This window comes from Eschrichtius robustus, chromosome 1 (assembly GCF_028021215.1).
Source record: "Eschrichtius robustus isolate mEscRob2 chromosome 1, mEscRob2.pri, whole genome shotgun sequence".
Taxonomy (NCBI): Eukaryota; Metazoa; Chordata; class Mammalia; order Artiodactyla; family Eschrichtiidae; genus Eschrichtius; species Eschrichtius robustus.
Genome location: NC_090824.1, coordinates 89556730 through 89576548, shown reverse-complemented (window position 1 = coordinate 89576548; position 19819 = coordinate 89556730). Strand labels below are relative to the sequence as shown.

General features: G+C 40.0%; 1 protein-coding gene and 1 pseudogene across 4 annotated transcripts in view; one reads left to right on the top strand and one right to left on the bottom strand.

Moving 5' to 3' along the window:
- TMEM87A (transmembrane protein 87A) overlaps positions 1-19819 on the top strand; it is a 43455-nt gene that overhangs the window by 15231 nt on the left and 8405 nt on the right. For 2 of the 4 annotated variants that reach the window (XM_068550032.1, XM_068550024.1), the window contains exons 8-15: positions 4491-4552; positions 5330-5513; positions 6516-6615; positions 9001-9094; positions 10604-10676; positions 12480-12584; positions 13510-13568; positions 14296-14399. In XM_068550032.1, the coding sequence (XP_068406133.1) occupies positions 4491-4552; positions 5330-5513; positions 6516-6615; positions 9001-9094; positions 10604-10676; positions 12480-12584; positions 13510-13568; positions 14296-14399 (781 nt within the window). Of the gene's footprint in view, positions 1-1661; positions 2048-4490; positions 4553-5329; positions 5514-6515; positions 6616-9000; positions 9095-9893; positions 9966-10603; positions 10677-12475; positions 12585-13509; positions 13569-14295; positions 14400-19819 lie in introns of those variants that run through there. The other 2 variants (XM_068550047.1, XM_068550040.1) reach the window with 2 other exon arrangements.
- LOC137765103 (COP9 signalosome complex subunit 7a pseudogene) lies at positions 16451-19149 on the bottom strand (annotated as a pseudogene).

The following is a 19819-nucleotide window of genomic DNA, read 5'->3' as shown; positions in this document are numbered from 1 at the left end:
GCTTTCTCAAGTAGAATGTTGAATAGAAACAACGATGGTGGCCATCCTTTCTTGCTCCTGACTTTATTGGCAATATTAGCACATTTCACCATTAAGTATGATGTTTACTGTAGATTTTTGATTGTTTTTAATTAGTTTTATTTATTTATTTATTTATGTTTGGCTGTGTTGGGTCTTCGTTTCTGTGCAAGGGCTTTCTCTAGTTGCGGCAAGTGGGGGCCACTCTTCATCGCGGTGCGCAGGCCTTTCCCTATCACGGCCTCTCTTGTTGCAGAGCACAGGCTCCAGATGCGCAGGCTCAGTAATTGTGGCTCACGGGCCTGGTTGCTCCGTGGCATGTGGGATCTTCCCAGACTAGGGTTTGAACCCGTGTCCCCTGCATTGGCAGGCAGATTCTCAACCACTGCGCCACCAGGGAAGCCCTGCCTTTTTTTTTTTAAGATTTTTATTTTATTTATTTTTTGGCTGCATTGGGTCTTTGTTGCTGCACGTGGGCTTTCCCTAGTTGCGGTGAGCGGGGGATACTCTTTTGTTGTGGTGCATGGGCTTCTCATAGCCGTGGCCGCTCCTGTTGCGGAACATGGGCTCTAGGCACGTGGGCTTCAGTAGTAACGGCACAAAGGCTCAGTAGTTGTGGCTCCTGGGCTATAGAGTGCAGGCTCAGTAGCTGTGGCGCATGGGCTTAGTTGCTTCTCGGCATGTGGGATCCTCCCGGAGCAGGGCTCAAACCCGTGTCCCCTGCATTGGCAGGTGGACTCCCAACCACTGCACCACCAGGGAAGCCCTACTGTAGATTTTTAAAAATATTCTTTATTTGGTTCAGGATATTTCTTTCTATTCTTAGTTGACTAAGTGAATTTTTTTCCTTTTTTTTTTTTTTTTTTTTTAGTATTTAGAATGAATACTCAGTTTTATGGAATGCTTTAACTGTGTTGATTAAATTGATCATATAGATTTCTTCATTTAATCTATTAATGTGATGCATTGCATTAACTGGTTTTGTAATGTTAAACCATTCTTGAATTTCTGAGATGCCACTATTTGGCCTTGACACACACACACACACACACACTCTCTCTCTCTCTCTCTCTCTCTCTCTCTCTCTCTCCCTCTCCCTCCCTCCCTCCCTCCCTCCCTCCCTCTCTCTCTCTCTCTCTCTCTCTCTCTCTCTCTCTATTTTCCAGACACACACACACACACAGATTCTATTTTCCAGGATTTTATTTAGAGTTTTTTGTCTTATGTTCAAAGTAAGATTGGCCTATGATTTTCATTTCTCGTACATCTTCTATGGGTTTTGGCATCCAGGTTATGCGAGTTTCATACAATGAATCAGAGAATGTCCCGTTTTTATATTCTGTTGAGCAGTTTTTGTAAGGATAGAATTATCCATTCCTTGAATGTTTGATAGAACTCACTTATGATAGTGTTTTGGCCTGATGTTCTTTTTTTCCCTCATGAAGGTTTTTTGTTTTTTGGGGGTTTTTTTTTGGCTCACTGCGCAGCATGCAGGATCTTAGTTCCCCGACCAGGGATCGCCCTGCAGTGGAAGCGTGGGGTCTTAACCACTTGACCACCAGGGAAGTCCCATGCCATGAGGATTTTAAACAACTGATGTATTTTCTTTCTTTCTTTCTTTCTTTTATTTTTGGCTGTGTCAGGTCTTCGTTGCGGCACGCAGGCTCTTTCGTTGTGGCACATGGACTTCTCTCTAGTTGTGGCACGCAGGCTCCAGAGCACATGGGCTCTGTAGTTTGTGGCACTTGGGCTATCCAGTTGAGGCACGCAGGCTCAGTAGTTGTGGCGCGAGGGCTTAGTTGCCCCGCAGCATGTGGGATCTTAGTTCTTCAGCCAGGGATCGAACCCACATCCCCTGCTTTGGAAGGCTGATTCTTTACCACTGGACCACCGGCGGAGTCCCAACAACCGATTTGTTTTCTTTAATAGTAATAAGTATTTTAGTTTTAGTTTTTCTATTTTTCCTTGAATCAGGGTTTTTCTTTTTTTTCCCACTGAGAAATTGTCCATTTCATTCAAGATTTCAAATTTGCTGGCATAAAGTTAGTAATGATATTACTTTACAAAAAAAATATCTATTTTTATTCTTAATATTGCTTCTGTGCCTTCTCTTTTTAACTTTTAAAATATTTCAAGAATTCTATTTTACTATATTTTTATCCCAATGAACCAGCTTCTGGTTTTAATTTTCCTATTTCATTGTCGATTTCATTAATTTCTACTTTCGTCTTTATTCTTTATTTCATTTGACTTAATTTTAAACTTTTGTTTTTTATGGATTCTTGTATTGAATGTTTAATTCCCAAGACAGAGATGGGTCTTATTCTCCATAGTAACATGGAATATAGCAGATCTAGGCAAACCAGAGGTGGCCTGGCAGTTTCTAGACCCAAGACATATGTATATCCTCCTGTATCTAGGCGCATGGCTTCCTAATGAGTAATAGTCTCAAGGAGCATTTGCCAAGATTTACCTTGTACCTTCTTTCTTTGAAAAAGATGGAGAAGAAACCTTGCTCCAGTCCACTTCAGGCTCTTCATGCATCAAATCTGGCTCTGGTCCCCCTTTATCTTAGACTCCTACTAGTTTCAGTGATTTCACAGGAGCTGCATGCTCAACTACTGTAGCATACTTTGGGGCCCAGAGTCCACCATGACCATGGATTCAGCCTCATGCACTGTTCTGAGTTTTTGTTCAATTTTGATACATGGAGCTGTTGATCTTGTTTTTGAGCTCATGTCCTTTTTGTTTCCTCTCTTTTTTGTTTTTGTTTTTGTTTTATCTATCTGTTGTTTGGAACTAAAAAGATGATACTCAAAACTTAACTACACCTTGTGAAAGTCCTAAAATTCTCTCTCTAAAACACTTTTATCATCTTTCTTACCTTCATTAAAACCTTTGATGTCTTCCTGTTACTATAAAATGTCCAATTCTGCAGCAAGGCTTATAAAACTCTACAAATTGTCCCAGTTTACCTTTTGCTGCCTTGTGTCAAAATGCTACTGTATGGTACCATATGGAGTCTCAAACTACATGTTCTTTAAATATATCATGCATTTTCACACCAGTCCTTGTTCATGTAATGTCCTCTACCTGGATGGCTTTTTACGTCATCATAGAAAATACACACTCATCCTTCTGGGTCTGGCTCAGGGGCACAGTTCTCTGTTGCTTTCCAACTCCCTCTCCCCTGAAGATAGTAATCCACTAGATGGCAGAAAACATCTTTTACATCTTTCCATCTCCTGTATTTTCCATAGTGTGTGTCACATGGTAAGTGCTCAGTAAATGTATGTTATATTTTAGCATAGAGTAGGGATTAGCCAACTTTTTCTTAAAGTGCCGGATAGTAAATGTTCTCTCTGCTGCAACTACCCAACTCTGCCACTGTGGTGTAAATGTAGCCATCAACAGTATGTAAGTAGGTGGATGTGACTATTTTCCAATAAAACTTTGGAATAGATGGCCAGATTTGGTCCATGTGCTGTATTTTGCTGACCCCTGCTGTAGAGTCAACAAAGAATTTGACAGATATTTACTAATTATTTTATTTACTCTTTTATTAAATTAAGAGGGTTTATATTACTAACCAGTTCAGCTATGAAATTTTTGTGATTGCTATTATGGGATGCTCCTTTTCTTCATATAAGTATTGGACCTGATTTACTTTTAATAATGGTATGTCCTTTTTGCTTGATAAAAATTAGTAGGAAATTTTTGTTGAATAGTCTCTCTCTGGAGATAGATATCACTTCTCAGATAAATCAGTTTATTTATTAATCATACTTAAAATTTATCCAAGTAGTTTTATCAATTACAGTTTTAAAGTAGGCATAGGTTTGCTTCAGTAAGGCAAATCTTCCAAATTCTTGTTGTTACTGTCATTTGTTCTGCTTCATTAAACTCTTCATTATTATTAAGCACCTTCTGAAAATGATATATTAATGTATGAAAGTCACATAAAATTAAAGTAGGTAAAAAAGGAAGAAGGAAAGCAGTAGGAAAATACAGGTAAGGAGAGAGAAAAGAACAAAGAGGGCGGCAGAATGAAGGAATGAAGTCCATTACTTTTTAAAGCATATTAATGATGTAAGGAAAAGCATACATGAAGTATGTATGGAATTTAGAGGAGATGGGGAATAGTTCCACTTGGGCAGCTCACCAGGTTTTGTGGAGGAGATACATTCAACTTAGTCTTTAAAGGATGTGAGTGTGGGAACAAAGGGCTTTTCCACCTAAGATAACTGACTAGAGCAGAGTCATGCTGAGGCCTGTGCAGGACACAGCACAAACCATCAGAACACTTTATGAATTTCAGAGTGCTTTACAAATGTAATAATCACCAGGATTGAAATGGATAAAAGTAAATTACCCAATGGAGTTTTCATTAATTTCATCAAACAAATATTAGACAATGTTTTTGTTTAATTTTTTCATTCTTTACATTAATTCTGAGGACTGTGTTTTGGCAGTGACTGTTGAAGTGAAAGGTCCCTATGAATACCTCACGCTTGAAGAATACCCATTGATGATTGTAAGTGAACTTATATTCTTTAACCTCAACATTAAATGAGTTTAGCTTGAAAGATAGTCCATGTTTTGTGGCAGTATTAAAGACTTGTTCCTCAACAGTTCAGAAAATACTGCTTGTAGTTCTGTACTTACTTCCTACTAGAATGTGATCTTGGAAGTGTCAGTGAAACCCTCTGTGCCTCATTTTCTCATGTGTAAAATGAAGTCAGTGACTTGTGGAATTTTAGAGTTGGAAAGTACCTCAAAGGTCATTTCACCTCTCACATCCTCTCTAGGATCCAAAATGGGGTACTTCTTAAAACCCTATAGTTTCTGATCCCACTTAGGATGAGTAAATGATGACACTTTCTCCTTTTCAGTCTGTGTGTCTGAGAACATCCTTAATCTGTTTTCAGATTTCTTTTGTTTGTGGGTTTTTTTTCTTTTTCCTTGTGCTTTTATAGTTTTCCCGCTCTGTTGTGTTTCCTTGCCTTCAGCTGTATCTTAACCCTGCCGTGCCTTTTTTCCTCTCATTTAAATAATTTTAGATTGTGAGCCGAAAAAACTCTTTTAATACAAAAGAGCGGTCACTCTCTAAGGGAGACTCTTAGGTTGTCTCTCTCTGCCCAAGAGGAGACAGTTTTTTCATCTTAGTATTGAACTTCAAAGAAATAAAATAATTTTTAAGATAGAAGGTGTAGTATGTATATTTTTTACAATATGTTAAGACTGTGTATTGATTCTAAATTGGCTCTTGGCCCTAATCCTTCTTTTTCCCTTTTACCCACTTGGATGACAGTTTTTCATGGTGATGTGTATTGTATATGTCCTATTTGGTGTTCTGTGGCTGGCATGGTCTGCTTGCTATTGGAGAGATCTCCTGAGAATTCAGTTTTGGATTGGCGCTGTCATCTTCCTGGGAATGCTCGAGAAAGCTGTCTTCTATGCAGAATATCAGAACATCCGATACAAAGGAGAATCTGGTATGTGACCAAAAAATGTTTGCCAGTTTGTTAGTGATTGGCAGGTGAAACTTAAGACAATTTTCCTAAGGTCAGCAGTCATTAAGTAGCTGTAACTTTGCAGTTACTTAATTATTAGAATAACTTAAGCAGAATCACTATGATTGTGACTTTGTTTTTAATCTCTTAAATTGTGGGTTCAGTTATTTAAGAGTAATTTTATTGAAACAAACTCACAGAAGTTACTACAGTAGTGGCCACTTTGGGACTATTATTATCATTATTGAATCTCAGTTGCTGTTGATTTTTAAGGTACCATTATTATATGCATCTAAGAAAGAAGGTAAATACTGCTAATTTAATTGTAAGATGCCATTGATTGTAAGACCTACCTTGATTTCAGAGATACTGGGTGGGGGGGGGGTTGGTAAAATATAGTAATACCGAGAAAATAGGAGGGTATTTATGGTTTAGTAAGGTGAACAGGTAGTGATAGAAATTGTTTCGTACTGAAGTGTTTTTTTGTGATAGCTTCAGTTGTCTCTCATCAGACCATTTAATTATTAATAATTCTTGTTGCAAGATATACTAATTAGATCTTTCCCTGGTCTTTGAAATGGCTTGAAAATAATAGATGTGAAAGTGAGTTGAAAATTCTGTGTTGTGGTTTGTGCTCTCCTACATATAGCTATATTTCACAGTGTTTTAAACTGGGAGGAATATTCCTTAGATGCTATAAATTGTTGAAGTAGGGTGAGGTATTCTGCTGAGGTTTTAGTGAAGCGGGAGGTGAAGAAGGAAGGTAAATTGAGCACACCCAGATTGCTATCCACATGAGTAAGACCCTAAGTGATACCAGCTTGTACTTGTAAACATCGCAGAAGAGGTATTCTTTTTAAGTAGGACTAATATCAGTGCTTATTCTGAAGAGTGTTAGAAATCTACATTCTGGTTCTAGAATTGTGCCTTTTCCCAAACCTAGTTTACATACTGCATTTTTTCCCCCTTTTTTCTTTCTTACAGTGCAAGGTGCCCTGATCCTTGCAGAGCTGCTTTCAGCAGTTAAACGCTCACTGGCTCGAACCCTGGTCATCATAGTCAGTCTGGGATATGGCATAGTCAAGTAAGTATTAACTTCCTATATGGAAGAGCAAATTAAAATGCTGATTAAATTGAAACAGTGTTTCAGGTTTCCAATGTAATTCTGAAAGAGTCGATATAAGAAATAGTCCTGAAATCAAAGGTATCTGAAATTCTGTGGATTTGTAAAAGTTGGAAAAATGTTAGTGTTTCATTTTACTGCTTAGAATTTAAGGAGCATCTGCAGGAAAACCTGCAGTATAGCAAATGACGTTGAAACATCAAACTTTTAGAATAAACTTATTGTGACTTTACTCTTCCAAAGTATTCTTGCAAATCAGATTTTTTTAATGGGAAGAGCATTCTTGAGTGCCTTCTATATATTAGACATTGTTCTAGGCCCTAGGGATACAGCAAGAAAACAAAAGACTTGGAGTTTACATTTGTGGACAGACTGGTGCACAGACAAAAATACGTGAGTAAAAAAAAATACGTGAGTGAAAAATCTAACGTGTCAGTGAGCAGATAAAGCAGGGGAAGCATATAGAGTTCTAGGCAGGAGGTGGAACTTTCAGTTGTAAATATGGTGGCCAAGGAAGGCTTCACTTTGGCATTTAAGCAAAGATCCAAGTCGGTGAAGAAGCTATATGTACACCAGGGGAAGAAATGTTAAGATGTGGTCAGATTCTTTTATATTTTGAAGGTAGAGCCAGTGGACTTTGCTGGTAGATCAAATGTGTGATGTGAAAGAGAAGAGGAATCAAGGATGATGCCAACTGTTTTGATCTAGAATCAAGGATGATGTCAACTATTTTGATCTAGAATCAAGGATAATGCCAACTATTTTGATCTAGAATCAAGGATAATGCCAACTATTTTGATCTAAGCAAGTGGAAGGATGGAATTGACGTTTACTGAGTTCAGGAAGATCTTAAATGGAATAAGTTTGGAGTGGAGGCAGGATTAGGAGTTCAGTTAGGTATCCAAATGAGGGAAGTAGGAGGGAGAAATTAAGGCAGAGATATAAATTTGGGAGTCATAAGGATGTAGCTGTTATTTAAAGCCGTTAAGACTGGATGTGATCATCAGGGAAGTGAGTGTATGCAGAGAAGAGGTCAAAGGACTGAGCCCTTGGACTATTATTATTTAGAAGTCAATGAGGTGAAGTAGAATTAGGGCAGAGGAAATTGAGAAGTGACCAGTGAAGTGGAAGACAAAGCTGAACACTGTTTCAAGGGGGGAGTGATTAATTGTGTCAAGTAAGAGGATTGAGAAGTGATCATTGGATTTAACTACATGGAGGATATTAGCGACCTTAAATGAGAACAGTTTTGATGAAGGGGTAGGACAAAAAGCTTGATTGGAGTGAGTTTAAGAGAGAATAAGGGGAATTCTCTCTTAAATAGGGGGAGAGGAATTGGAATTAGGTATAGACAATTATTTCAAGGAGTTTTGCTTTAAGTGGAATTAAAGAAATGGACTTTAATTTTTTAAATTTTTTCATTCATTTAAAGGAGTTTTGCTTTAAATGGGATTAGGGGAATGGGGGGTTCTCACTTTGAAAATGTATTTATTCATTTAACATATGTGGTTGCCTCCTGTATGCCAGGCAGTATTCTGGGTTTCTAAGATAACACCATTGGGGAAATAAATTCCTGCTCATTTGCAGTTTTTCTAGCATATAACAAAATATAAGAACAAACACTGCTAAGGCTTAGGTAGACATGATTTAAGGCAGTGCACCTCATACTGTAATGCACTAATGAATCACCTGGGGATCTTGTTAAAACATAGATTCTGATTCAGAGGTACTTTGAATATCAAGGATCTAAGATTTTTCCTCCTTGACACAGAAGCTACTCAGACTTTTCACATTTTGCTGGATTTTGAGCTTGATAACAGACTATTTAATGAGTTTTAATAAGATTTTGATTGTATTAAGGAATTGTTAACAGTTTCAGATTTGATAATGATATTGTGGTTATGTTTTTTCAAAGTCCATATCTGTTTAAAAACATACGGAAATACATATAAATAAAAGGTAAGATCTAGGATTTGTTTCAGAATAGTATGGGAGGATGGGAAGTGGATGAGGTGTGCATGGGGCAGGATTAGTTGTGTAGGTTGATGGCTTTTGGGACTGGATGATGGGTTTATAGGGGTTCATTATACTATTGAATATGTTTCAAAATTCTCTGTAATAAAAAGTTTTTAAAAAAATGCAGTAACAAGGGACCGGATCTCAAGTTCTAGTGTTCACTGTCTTGACTTAAGACCATATGTCTGTTTGAGTTTTTCTCAGCTGAATCAAGTATGTCTGGCTTATATCTGTTAAGTTGTTGGCCTGCATTAATCAACATGAGTTTCTGTTACTTAGCTTGTCTTGGGGTTTGTTGCATTTGTACTCATTTCTTTGCTTCCTCTTTAGGCCTCGCCTTGGAGTCACTCTTCACAAGGTTGTGGTAGCAGGAGCCCTTTATCTTTTGTTCTCTGGCATGGAAGGGGTCCTCAGAGTTACTGGGGTCAGTATTGCTTAATCAGAATTTTTGTGATCATTTCAGATATATAGTTTTTGTCTTGAGGAGGTTAATTGGTAATGTCTGTTGGCTTCTTTACTATTTCCTCTAAGTCACCTTTGGGCTCTGGTTTACCAAACGTATGTGTAATTCATTTTTTCTTTTTAATCTATCTATTAGAGCTTCATAAATTTAATGTGTGATGGGGAATGAACGCTTTCCCACCTGTCCCCAGATTACTGCTTATTTACTAGTTCCCCGGTGGGAAGCAGCAGTGGAGCAGCTGGCTCCATTCTTGCGTAAGTGACAAACATTGTAATCATGCACTTGCTGGTTAATCTGGTTTTTGTTTTAAAGTGACAGTGCTCTTTGCTTAACCAGCACTTGCATTTCGGAGGCTTTCTTAAAATTCAACTGATTATATTTTACATAATTATTTACAATTACATAATTATGCCTTTTGTTAGGGAAGGAAACCAAAGCACTGAGACATAGGTGATAAAGAAATTTATGTTAGAGCTGGATTAATGTGAAGAAGTGGGCCTCCCTAGGTCATTCCAGTTATTTTCCTATTTATTTAAAAATTTCTCTCTGCAATAACTTGTTAGATTCAAGATGGTAAATGCTGTCAACTTTTCTCTCAAACTGGGCTCAGTAAGTTTTGCAACAAATTGCCCCTTAAATGAAACACTTTATGGATGCAAATTTGGTTTTCAAACCACACTGTCCTCTGTATGTAATTTCCTTAGACTTTCAGCAACTTTAACCACCTGTCAATTTCATTTTCTTTCTTCTGCTGCTGTAGTATTTTTCTTATCCCTTGGCTTTGATAGTAAACCTGGCCCTCTCAGCAATTGATGCCTGTATTATTTTATGGATATCCTTTCAGTAATGCCCTGGTGATTGGGTAGTTAGGGTTAAATAAATAGCATCTTAAACTTTATGAAAGCAAGCAGCATAGTTTTGGGGATAGATACTTGCCTTACGTCTTATTTTGAGGTGAGCTCTTTTTCATAAAAATACATTGTATATTACAATTCCAGAAATCAGTATTTCTTAGTATATTAATGATGCAGTAATTTTAAATATGAGAAGGGTCTTTAGGACTTATAGCCAAAACCAAAATGATGGGAAATGATAGGATGGAATGGGAACTTATACTGCCATAAAGTTTTTGGTGTGGTCGCTTCCTACCATGGATCTTAGGGTGCTAAGAACTCTATTACCACGTTATAACTCTATATTAAAGAACCCTTATTAGTTAGCAGCACGTTTCATTGTACTGAGATTGTAATCAACAATTTGTGTGAAATGCTTACAGCTGTATATTATACATGATGGTTTGTCAGAAGGGAAGAGTGATGCAGGTGCCAAATGTTACTCCTTTTTGTTTTCTTTCAGTTCAAATGCAAAACCACTCCAGATGATTATATAAATGCAGAATCATGTGCTGGTTTCATTTCTGTGCCTCTCTGGACATCTCTTTTTTCACCACCTCTTTTTCTTTGTCTGCAGGCCCAGACTGATCTTGCTTCCTTGGCCTTTATCCCCTTGGCTTTCCTAGACACTGCCCTGTGCTGGTGGATATCCTTCTCATTGGATTCTTTGATGGCAGTCTATTTTCTCCTTTTGGAGATGGGTTTCCATTGATCTTTCTGCAAAGGGTTTTTTTTTTTTTTAACAGTTTTATTGATTACTCCTTAGTCTGGGATTAGGTAGGGTATTTTTAGTCTAACAACCTGAGGCCTCAGGTAAGCAGTTTTTTTGTTTTTAATTTTTAAAATTGCATCAGAAATTGGTGACTGTGATCTGAGCACAAGATGAAAGCTTGTGGCTTTCCTTTTTTTTTTTTAATGAACGTTTCACTTTGATTTTGGACTTATTTGTGCACCCCACTTAGTGTTAGAATCACTGGCCGCCCTGCTCCTGACATTTCTTTCAGCCTCTAGGAATTATTAAATGCTTTGAAAATTATGAAAAGATTTTGATTCTTAAAATGTGGTTTGGGGATTACATAAGGTTGTTTGACTCTCTTAAAATTCTATGTAGGTTTAGCAGGTTTAACCCCTTACAGGGTAAGTGTTTTATACCCCTGTTCAAAAGCTGACTTCAGATTGTCTGAAGGCTTCCACTCTTTGAAGTAAATACTGATTCGTTTACAGGTGAAGTCAACCAGCACGTAACAGACAGATTTCTATTTAAGTAATCTTTTTCTCTTGCTTCTTAAAATTAAATACTGTTTATTAGGGACTTGGCCTATTGGATGAAGGATTTGACTTTTGGGACTTTTATCCTTTTGGTTTTTTTTTTTAAATTTGTGTTGGTTTTTGTGTATTTGCTTCTGTGTGCAATATTATTGTCTTGATAAACTGTGATGGTTATAAAAGGCTGAATGTAAACAAAATAATTTTATGAATTTGAGTAGATTATCATATATCAGAAATCTTTGAAATTGAAGTGTTCTTGGTTCAAATGGTCAAGCTTTTCTAGGTCAATATCTTTCAAGTGTGCTTTGTGAACCTCTATAAATATTGGGAGGAGTGGAGAGAGGAAAGTGGGGCTGGACCAAACAATGAGATAACCCAGTGTTTAAGTAGCAGCTTGTTAATAAGTCTTTGTCAAAGCACAGACCAAGCTCCCCTTCATTGATTTTTGTATCTGCTCATTCTGAAAGTCGGACATGAGAGCAGATATCCTCTTCAGTAGTCATCAATTCCCCTCCTGTCTTCTGTGGCAACTTCTACTTGGGAATAATGTTCTGAAAATGGAGAGTCATTACTTTTAGAGCCTAACTGCCTGGAATACTCGACCAATTGTAATTGTACTGTCCTTTTAATTCAGGATTGATCTGGCAGCTGAGGCAGTGCTCTTAATATGGCACAAGGGGTCTAAGTGTAGAACTCTGGAAGGTTGTAGGCATAAGTGTATTCATGACCCTAGACTGGATTAGCTGGGACAGTGAGAACAGAGCTACCTACCTTAAAGGAAGAGAGAAGATAATGCTAACTTCTCTTCCCTTACCTGTTACTCATTTTCATTTCATTTTCTTCCATTTGTCTTTCTTTTTCTTTTTTCTTTTTGTTTCTCTAGAAAGCTGCTTCCTGTCTTTATTTCTCTTTTTAATATTTTCCTCTTTTCTTTTTTCTTCTTATTTTTCTCCATTCTCATTTTATCCTGGCTCTGTCTTCTCTTCAGTATCTCATTGAAAATGAAGACTTTCTTATTAATCATGGTGAGGCTTGGGGTGGTTGTGAGATTGAGAATAAGAGAGCTGTGAGGCCTCTGGGATCCATAGCTCTATCATTATGACCCCAGATCCTCAGAAACGAGGATTAATTTAATAGCTTATGGTTTTTCTGAATGTTGATTTCCTTGACCTTCAAACACATATTTATTAGCCTGACTCAAACAATGAAGCTATTAAAACTTCGGAGGAACATTGTAAAACTCTCTTTGTACCGACATTTCACCAACACACTTATCTTGGCAGTGGCAGGTAAGTCGGGGACTTTCTTCCTGATGTTTAAATGTGATCCTTTTAGAACAGAGATTCTTAACCTGAGAGGTTATAGGTGGGCTCTGTAAAATTACATAGAAAAGTTTTGTGCATTTTACTTGGGGAAGTGGTCTTTAGCTTTTGTCATTCTCCAAGGGGTCTGTGGTTCAGAAAAGATTGAGAACCATTTAGTTTAAGTATAATAGATGAAAATTAATTCAGCTGTTAGCATATCTCTATCCTGTCTCCATTCTTTTTCTTGAAGCAAGTTAGCTTGAGTGCCATAGAGCATTCAGATTCCTTTTAGAAGACATTAATACTTGCTTATTTGGTTTTATTAAATAGCTATAGAATTTTAGGTCGGGGTACATTGCCATTATACTCCTTGTACGTATGTTACTAAGCATGCATAAAATATAGACATTAGGTAGACCATAGCCAAAGTAGGCTTATTTTCTGCCTTTTGACCCTTGTAGCAGGAAAAGTGAAGTCTGGCCTGTGATTGGAACCAACAGTTGTGTTTGTCTTGCAGTCATTTTATCAGCCTTTTTTTCCCCCATCTGACCAGCTAAAGAAAAATTAGCATTACTATACTAAGGATAAAGGAAGGGGAAAAATTGTGTTATTGATATTGCTGGGAAAAGCCACGTTTCCAATAACTTCATTTCCAATTCTCAGGGTTACTGAATTAGCCAGATAGTAAACAAAACTATTCTTTAAGTACAGAAAGGTTTGACAAGAGTACATGGGCCTTGTATAGAGTAGTTAAGTAAATTTGTATTGAATAAATATGTTAAAATAACAGAAAGTGTCGGTGATGTTTGGGGGTTAGAGATGTGGGGGATTCCACTTAACCAGAATTGGAGAATGTAATTGGGGATGTAAACCAACATTCATACTGACCAGGTTTTATATTTCCTCTTAGCATCTATTGTGTTTATCATCTGGACAACCATGAAGTTCAGGATAGTGACTTGTCAGTCGGTGAGTTAACAAACACATGCATTTAGGAATAGTGTACTGTTTGTTACACACAGACAATGATGTTGATGACAGTGGTAAGGTTTGTACCTTATAAAAAATTAGAGTTAGGTCTCCACTCTGAGGGTTAGAATGCTTCTCTCCTCCTGAGTATTCTATATGTATCATATACTATATATACTAGTAGTTCAAGAGAATTTTGTAAGTGATAACCACAGTCTGTCATAACCCAATCTTGGCTTTAACTAAAAATTCTCAAATAAGAAATCCAGAGTCTTAAACATTAAGTATGTGTGAATAATGCTAATTGAGTAAAAACCATGTCCTTAAGATCTGAGCACAAAGACTATGGCCAGTAGCATTTCTTTGGAGGCAACTAAGGCTCTGTTTTGGTAAAACTAAAGAAATGAAAATTATAAAAAAATAACAACCTGATGTTACTTTCTCTTACCTTATATAAAAACCCTTCCCTAAAGATTCTCGGAGCTATAATGAAGCATTGACAAGCACTCTGTTTGGTTAGTGCCTTTTCTTTAACAATGGTAATCACTACAAGGGAAGAAATTAGGTTCATTCACTTTGTGCTTGGCGCAGTGCTTGTTAGCATATAGCAGGCCCTTAGTAAATATAAGTTGAATGAATAAACAAATAGTTCTTGTTCTATGCAAAGGGCTTTGCGAACAAAGGGTTAAGATAATGTATATAAATGTATTTTTTCCCCTTTTGGTAGGATTGGCGGGAGCTGTGGGTGGACGATGCCATCTGGCGGTTGCTGTTCTCCATGATCCTCTTTGTCATCATGGTTCTCTGGCGACCATCTGCAAACAACCAGAGGTTTGGGGATTCTTCTTATTTACGCTGCTAACCATTGAATGGCCACGTTATCGATTAGGGGTGGTTCAGTGAGTGACACTGTCAGGGCCGTATCATGTAATGGAAACAATACTCATTGGGTCTGGACTCAGGAAATTGGGTTCATGTCTCAGCTCTCCTATTAATTTGAGTTGTGTTTTTTGGCATGCTGCCTCTTTTCACCTCTCTGAACCTTAGTTTCCTCTTCATAAAAGGGGGGGGGGTGCTTCCCTGGTGGCGCAGTGGTTGAGAGTCTGCCTGCTAATGCAGGGGACACGGGTTCGAGCCCTGGTCTGGGAGGATCCCACATGCCGCGGAGCAACTAGGCCCATGAGTCACAATTACTGAGCCTGCGCGTCTGGAGCCTGTGCTCTGCAACAAGTGAGGCCGCGATGGTGAGAGGCCCGCGCACCGCGATGAAGAGTGGCCCCCGCTTGCCGCAACTAGAGAAAGCCCTCGCACAGAAATGAAGACCCAACACAGCCATAAATAAATAAACAAATTAATTAAAAAAAAAAAAAGGGGGGAATTGATACCTATTGATATGAGGTCCCTTTCAGTTCTGACATCTTCTGTTAATATAAGTATTTGTATGGGTAAATAAGGGAGGTAGATAGTGACAATTGTAATGAGAGTCTCACCTATCTAGCGTCCAGAAGGAAAGAACAATTTCTCTAGTCGGTAGCTCAGCTTATTTTGTAACAACAGAGAAGGTAAAATGAAAACTTAAGTGACTAACTATGGAATAAAAATCAACATGTGAATTTGCTTTGTCTAACTATAGGCAAATCTCAGTTATTTACGAATTGGCCATCTTTATTTTGTCATTAGCCATGCCTTTGTTTCCCTTCTTTTTTCCCCCCTCTTCGTGTGCTTTTAGACAGTTAAGAGCTTATATTATGCAACTATACCACCGAAGAAGGAAAAGGATGAGATGGTATAACTAAGGGTCTTGTGACCCTCCTTTACATTAATCTTTTTTTTTTTTTTTTGTAGATAGACCTCTTGCAGATTTATTTCTGTCGTGTTATATATAGATATATTTATATATACTCTTTTTATTACAATATATCCCCTGCCCTTCCCCACCAAACTCACAAAAGGAAGTATAAATCCTTCCAGGATTGCCATCAGGCCTTCTAAGATAGCCAGGGCCAAGAATGAACCATCTCACAACAGCTCAAGAAACAGCTGCCCTTAGGCCATGGAGTCATCAAAGCAGTAGCATTCCCAGGACCCAAGGGCAGGAAAGAGGAAAGGAAACAACAGCAGTGTGACAGGATTCTGGGTTGAAAGTGTCCTAGACTTTCATCAGTGACTCCTAGAAAGGCAGGCGGGCTCCCAGAACTCTCAGGATGGGAATTAAGGTGGGAGCCCTGTGGCTCTTCAGATGCTCCCCAAATAGCCTGGGGGCAGGGAGTAGGAGCTGGGGGTTAGGTATGCAGGGCTGGGGTGGTGGGAGAAGGAACACATGTGGGTTATGCTGAGGACATAGCAGCCCCGCCTAATCAGTGACATAATAAACAGGGACAGATGCTGGCTCCTGAAGAAACAGGGGAGAGAGCATGGCAGGGAGGAGGAGGGAACAATGGCACACATAAGAAAGTTACATACAGGACTTCCCTGGTGGCGCAGTGGTTAAGAATCCGCCTGCCAATGCAGGGGACACAGGTTCAACTCCTGGTCTGGGAAGACCCCACATGCCGCGGAGCAACTAAACCCGTGCGCCACAACTAGTGAGCCTGTGCTCTGGAGCCCGTGAGCCACAACTACTGAGCCCGCACGCCACAACTGCTGAAGGCTGCCTGCCTAGAGCCCATGCTCTGCAATAAGAGAAGCCGCCACAATGAGAAGCCCTCGCACCGCAACGAAGAGTAGCCCCCGCTCAACGCAGCTAGAGAAAGCCCGCATGTAGCAATGAAGACCCAATGCAGCCAAAAATAGATAAATAAACTTATTTTAAAAAGAGAGAAAAGGGGAAAAAGAAAAGAAAGAAAGTCACATAAAACAAAAAGTACCAACAAAAACATGACTTGTACTTGCCTCCTCGGGAGTCGGGGAGAGAAGAAGGGAGGTGAAGGGTCATGAACCTAGGATTATCAACTGGTCAGGGGCACAGGAAAGTTCTCTGAGGACTCCTAAGGGGCAGGCAGATAGCTGGGACCCCACAGTCCCAGGGAAGAAATGACAGTCCTGTCAGTTCAACCTGGACCAAATCTTGGCGCTCCCTCAGAGCCCCTTGCCCTTTGAAGCTTTCTCGCTGGGCTGGCACTGGTTGGTGCCAGGAGTTGGTTCCCTCAGCTCAGTCACGTGTTGCTCAGGGTCCTGAGATGTGGCTGCATGGCTCACCTGGTCCTCAGTGCCTGACAGCACCACTTTGCCGCCCACACACCACTCCTGCAGGATTCAGGCAGTGGCACTGAGGTCCTGGTGCTGGATGTCAACCCCCAGTCTCTGGTTGGGCTGGTTGAGGGAGGTGAATCACGTCAGCGTACATGGCCTCAATGACAGGGTCTTCCAGATGCCACATGTTCTGCAGGACAGGGGCCTCCAGTGGTACTGCATATAGGATACACTTGACTTTGGCAGCCAGGGTGACGATTGATAGATGTCAAAACTTATCCTTCTGAGCCTCTGTGAGTGGAGGAAGATTCTGGGCTTCAGCTAAGTGGTCAGCATGTGTCCTGTAAGCAAACACTGTGAGCAGCCGAAATGTGGAATGTGGAAGCAAAGTCCCTCTCAGCCACCTCTCTAATATTAGGCGTATCCAGCAGTGTACACACCAGGGGCCTGCAGCACCTGTGGATGACTGTGGCCAGTGCTGCCCCCTTGGCTTGTCACCTTCATCTCAGCACTCATGGCTTCACTGAACTGAGGGGACCTGGGCTCAGGAAGTGTGGAGCTTCCACGTGGCTCCACCCCATCCCTTAAAGAGGCAGCCTAGGGACTGTGGCCTCCTGCTGATGCCCCATCATACTCTGGGTCAGACTCTGCAGGCCACTACCTGGACGTTTTGTCTTCCAGCACACTGCGTGGGGCCACTGCTCTGTCACTTCAGCAGCTGTTCCCAGCCTTTCCTGCCACCTCCCTCTACACTGATCTATTGATCTTCTGTTCATTTGCTAGCTATATCTATACATAAAGTTTTTCCCTTTCTGTAGTCTTTAAAAATTTTTTTTTGCTTTATGTCTCCTCTTCCTTTCTCCTTTTTTAAAAAACATTGTGCCCACTCCCTATAACTCCATTGTTAACAGCCTAATGTGATGTATCCTGCCACATTTTATTCCGTGTTCAAATATGGAATCTTCTTTTACTCACTCAGCAGTGCATTGTGGAAATGCCTTCCAAGACAACTGGTTTAAATTAAACTCATTATTTTCATGGATGGCATTATATTACATAGTATAGATGTATAGTTAATAATTAACTATAACTATTAACAAGTTAACTATAATTAACTTGTTTCCCTGTTGATGGGCATTTGGACTATTTCCAGTTTGGTTGTTTTAGGGTCCCCAAGATCACTTTTTTTTTTTTTTTAATGTATCTATTTTATTTATTTATTTTTGGCTGTGTTGGGTCTTCGTTGCTGTGCGCCGGCTTTCTCTAGTTGCAGCGAGCGGGGGCTACTCTTCGTTGCAGTGCACGTGCTTCTCATTGCAGTGGCTTCTCTTGTTGTGGAGCACGGGCTCTAGGAGCGTGGGCTTCAGTAGTTGTGGCATGCAGGCTCTGTAGTTGTGACTCACGGGCTCTAGAGCACAGGCTCAGTAGTTGTGGCGCACAGGCTTAGTTGCTCCACGGCATGTGGGATCTTCCCGGACCAGGGCTTGAACCCGTGTCCCCTGCATTGGCAGGCAGATTCTTAACCACTGCGCCACCAGGGAACCCCAAGACCACATATGTTTAAAAGGACTCATGAGACTCAGCATACAGTTGTACTTAGAGCAAAGGTTTGGTTTAGGGACTTCCCTTTCCCTTCCCTTCAGGGAAAGGTTTTTAAAGACAGAGTGAGGGAGCAGGGCTGTGGGGTGCATGATCAGCTTGTAGACATTCTTCTGATTGGTTAGAGGTGAGGTAATCCCATCAGCCTTCTGGTTCTAACCAGTCTGGGATCTACAGGCTTTTGGCAGCACACAGTTAACTTCTTCCACCTGGTGGGGGTTTCAGTATCGGCAAAACAGCTCAAAGGATATGGCTCATGATATTATCCATAGCCCTTAAGGAGGAACTAAAGGTCCTTGACTTTGTTTAATGGCTAAACTATTATTATTTTGTCTTGCTTGACTGTTTTCCTTTGCTTCTGCATTTTCTCATTTCTCTGATTAAATTTATTCTTTGGAACTCGGGGAAGGCCTAGGAAGCTAAAGTTTTTCTACAGACAAAAGACAGGCAGAGGTTTTGGGGCCAGGGAGGAGGGGTAATCCCAGGAAGGTCCTATAGGGTCTTGCTTGGTTACGTACATTTATTTTTATACACTCGAATACCCCTACGCCTCATTTTTTTCTCTCATTGCACTTATTATCTTCTAAAATCTATATACTTTATTTATTACTTACTATCTATCTTCTCTTCCTATCCCCCACCCCTCAAACCAGATGTAAGTTCCATGAAGGCCAAGAACTATTCCTGGCTACATGGAGTTAGCCAAGCTGCAAAATCTGAGGGAATGGTCTCTATAAGACTGTCCTCACTTCTGATACACAGTTGCGAGTTCAAGGGTTTGCAAAACCATCTCAGGTTTGATTATTCACTAAAAGGACTCAGAATTCACTGAAAGCTGTTATGTTAATGGCTATGGTTTATTACAGAAAAAGGATAAAAATTAAAATCAGCCAAGGGGAGAGACTTACAGTACAGAGTCCAGGAGGGGTCCAAATGCAGCATTTCCAGTTGTCTGCTCCCATGGAGTCACAGACGGTGTTCCCTCCTCCTGGTTGCAGTGTGTGACAGTACACACTGAGTTTTGCCAACCAAGGGAGACTCACCCGAGCCTTTGGTGTCCAGAGATTTTACTGGGGCTCGATCACCTACTATCTGTGTGGCTGAACTTCAGTCTCCAGGGAGGGCCTGGAGGTCAGGCTTATCTTTAGTTGCTAGTTCCTCTAGAGGCCGGAAGTGATATTGTGTGCCCCAGAGACCTTGTCACAAGTCACGCTGTTAGACTGTCCTGTGGCCAGAGCCAAACTGGGTGACCAGAGACACTCCCATCAGGCAGGACATGCCAGGGGCATAGAGGTCACCTCCCAGTAGTCACGGGCAAAAGCAGTCCTCTCTTTGTGTACACAAGGTTAAATTTTCACTACACACAGGCACATAGCAGATGCTCAGTACATATAGTGAGTGGCCTTGAGATTGCTGGGTTAAAGGGTATGTGTATTTGTAATTTTTAAAGTATGACCAGA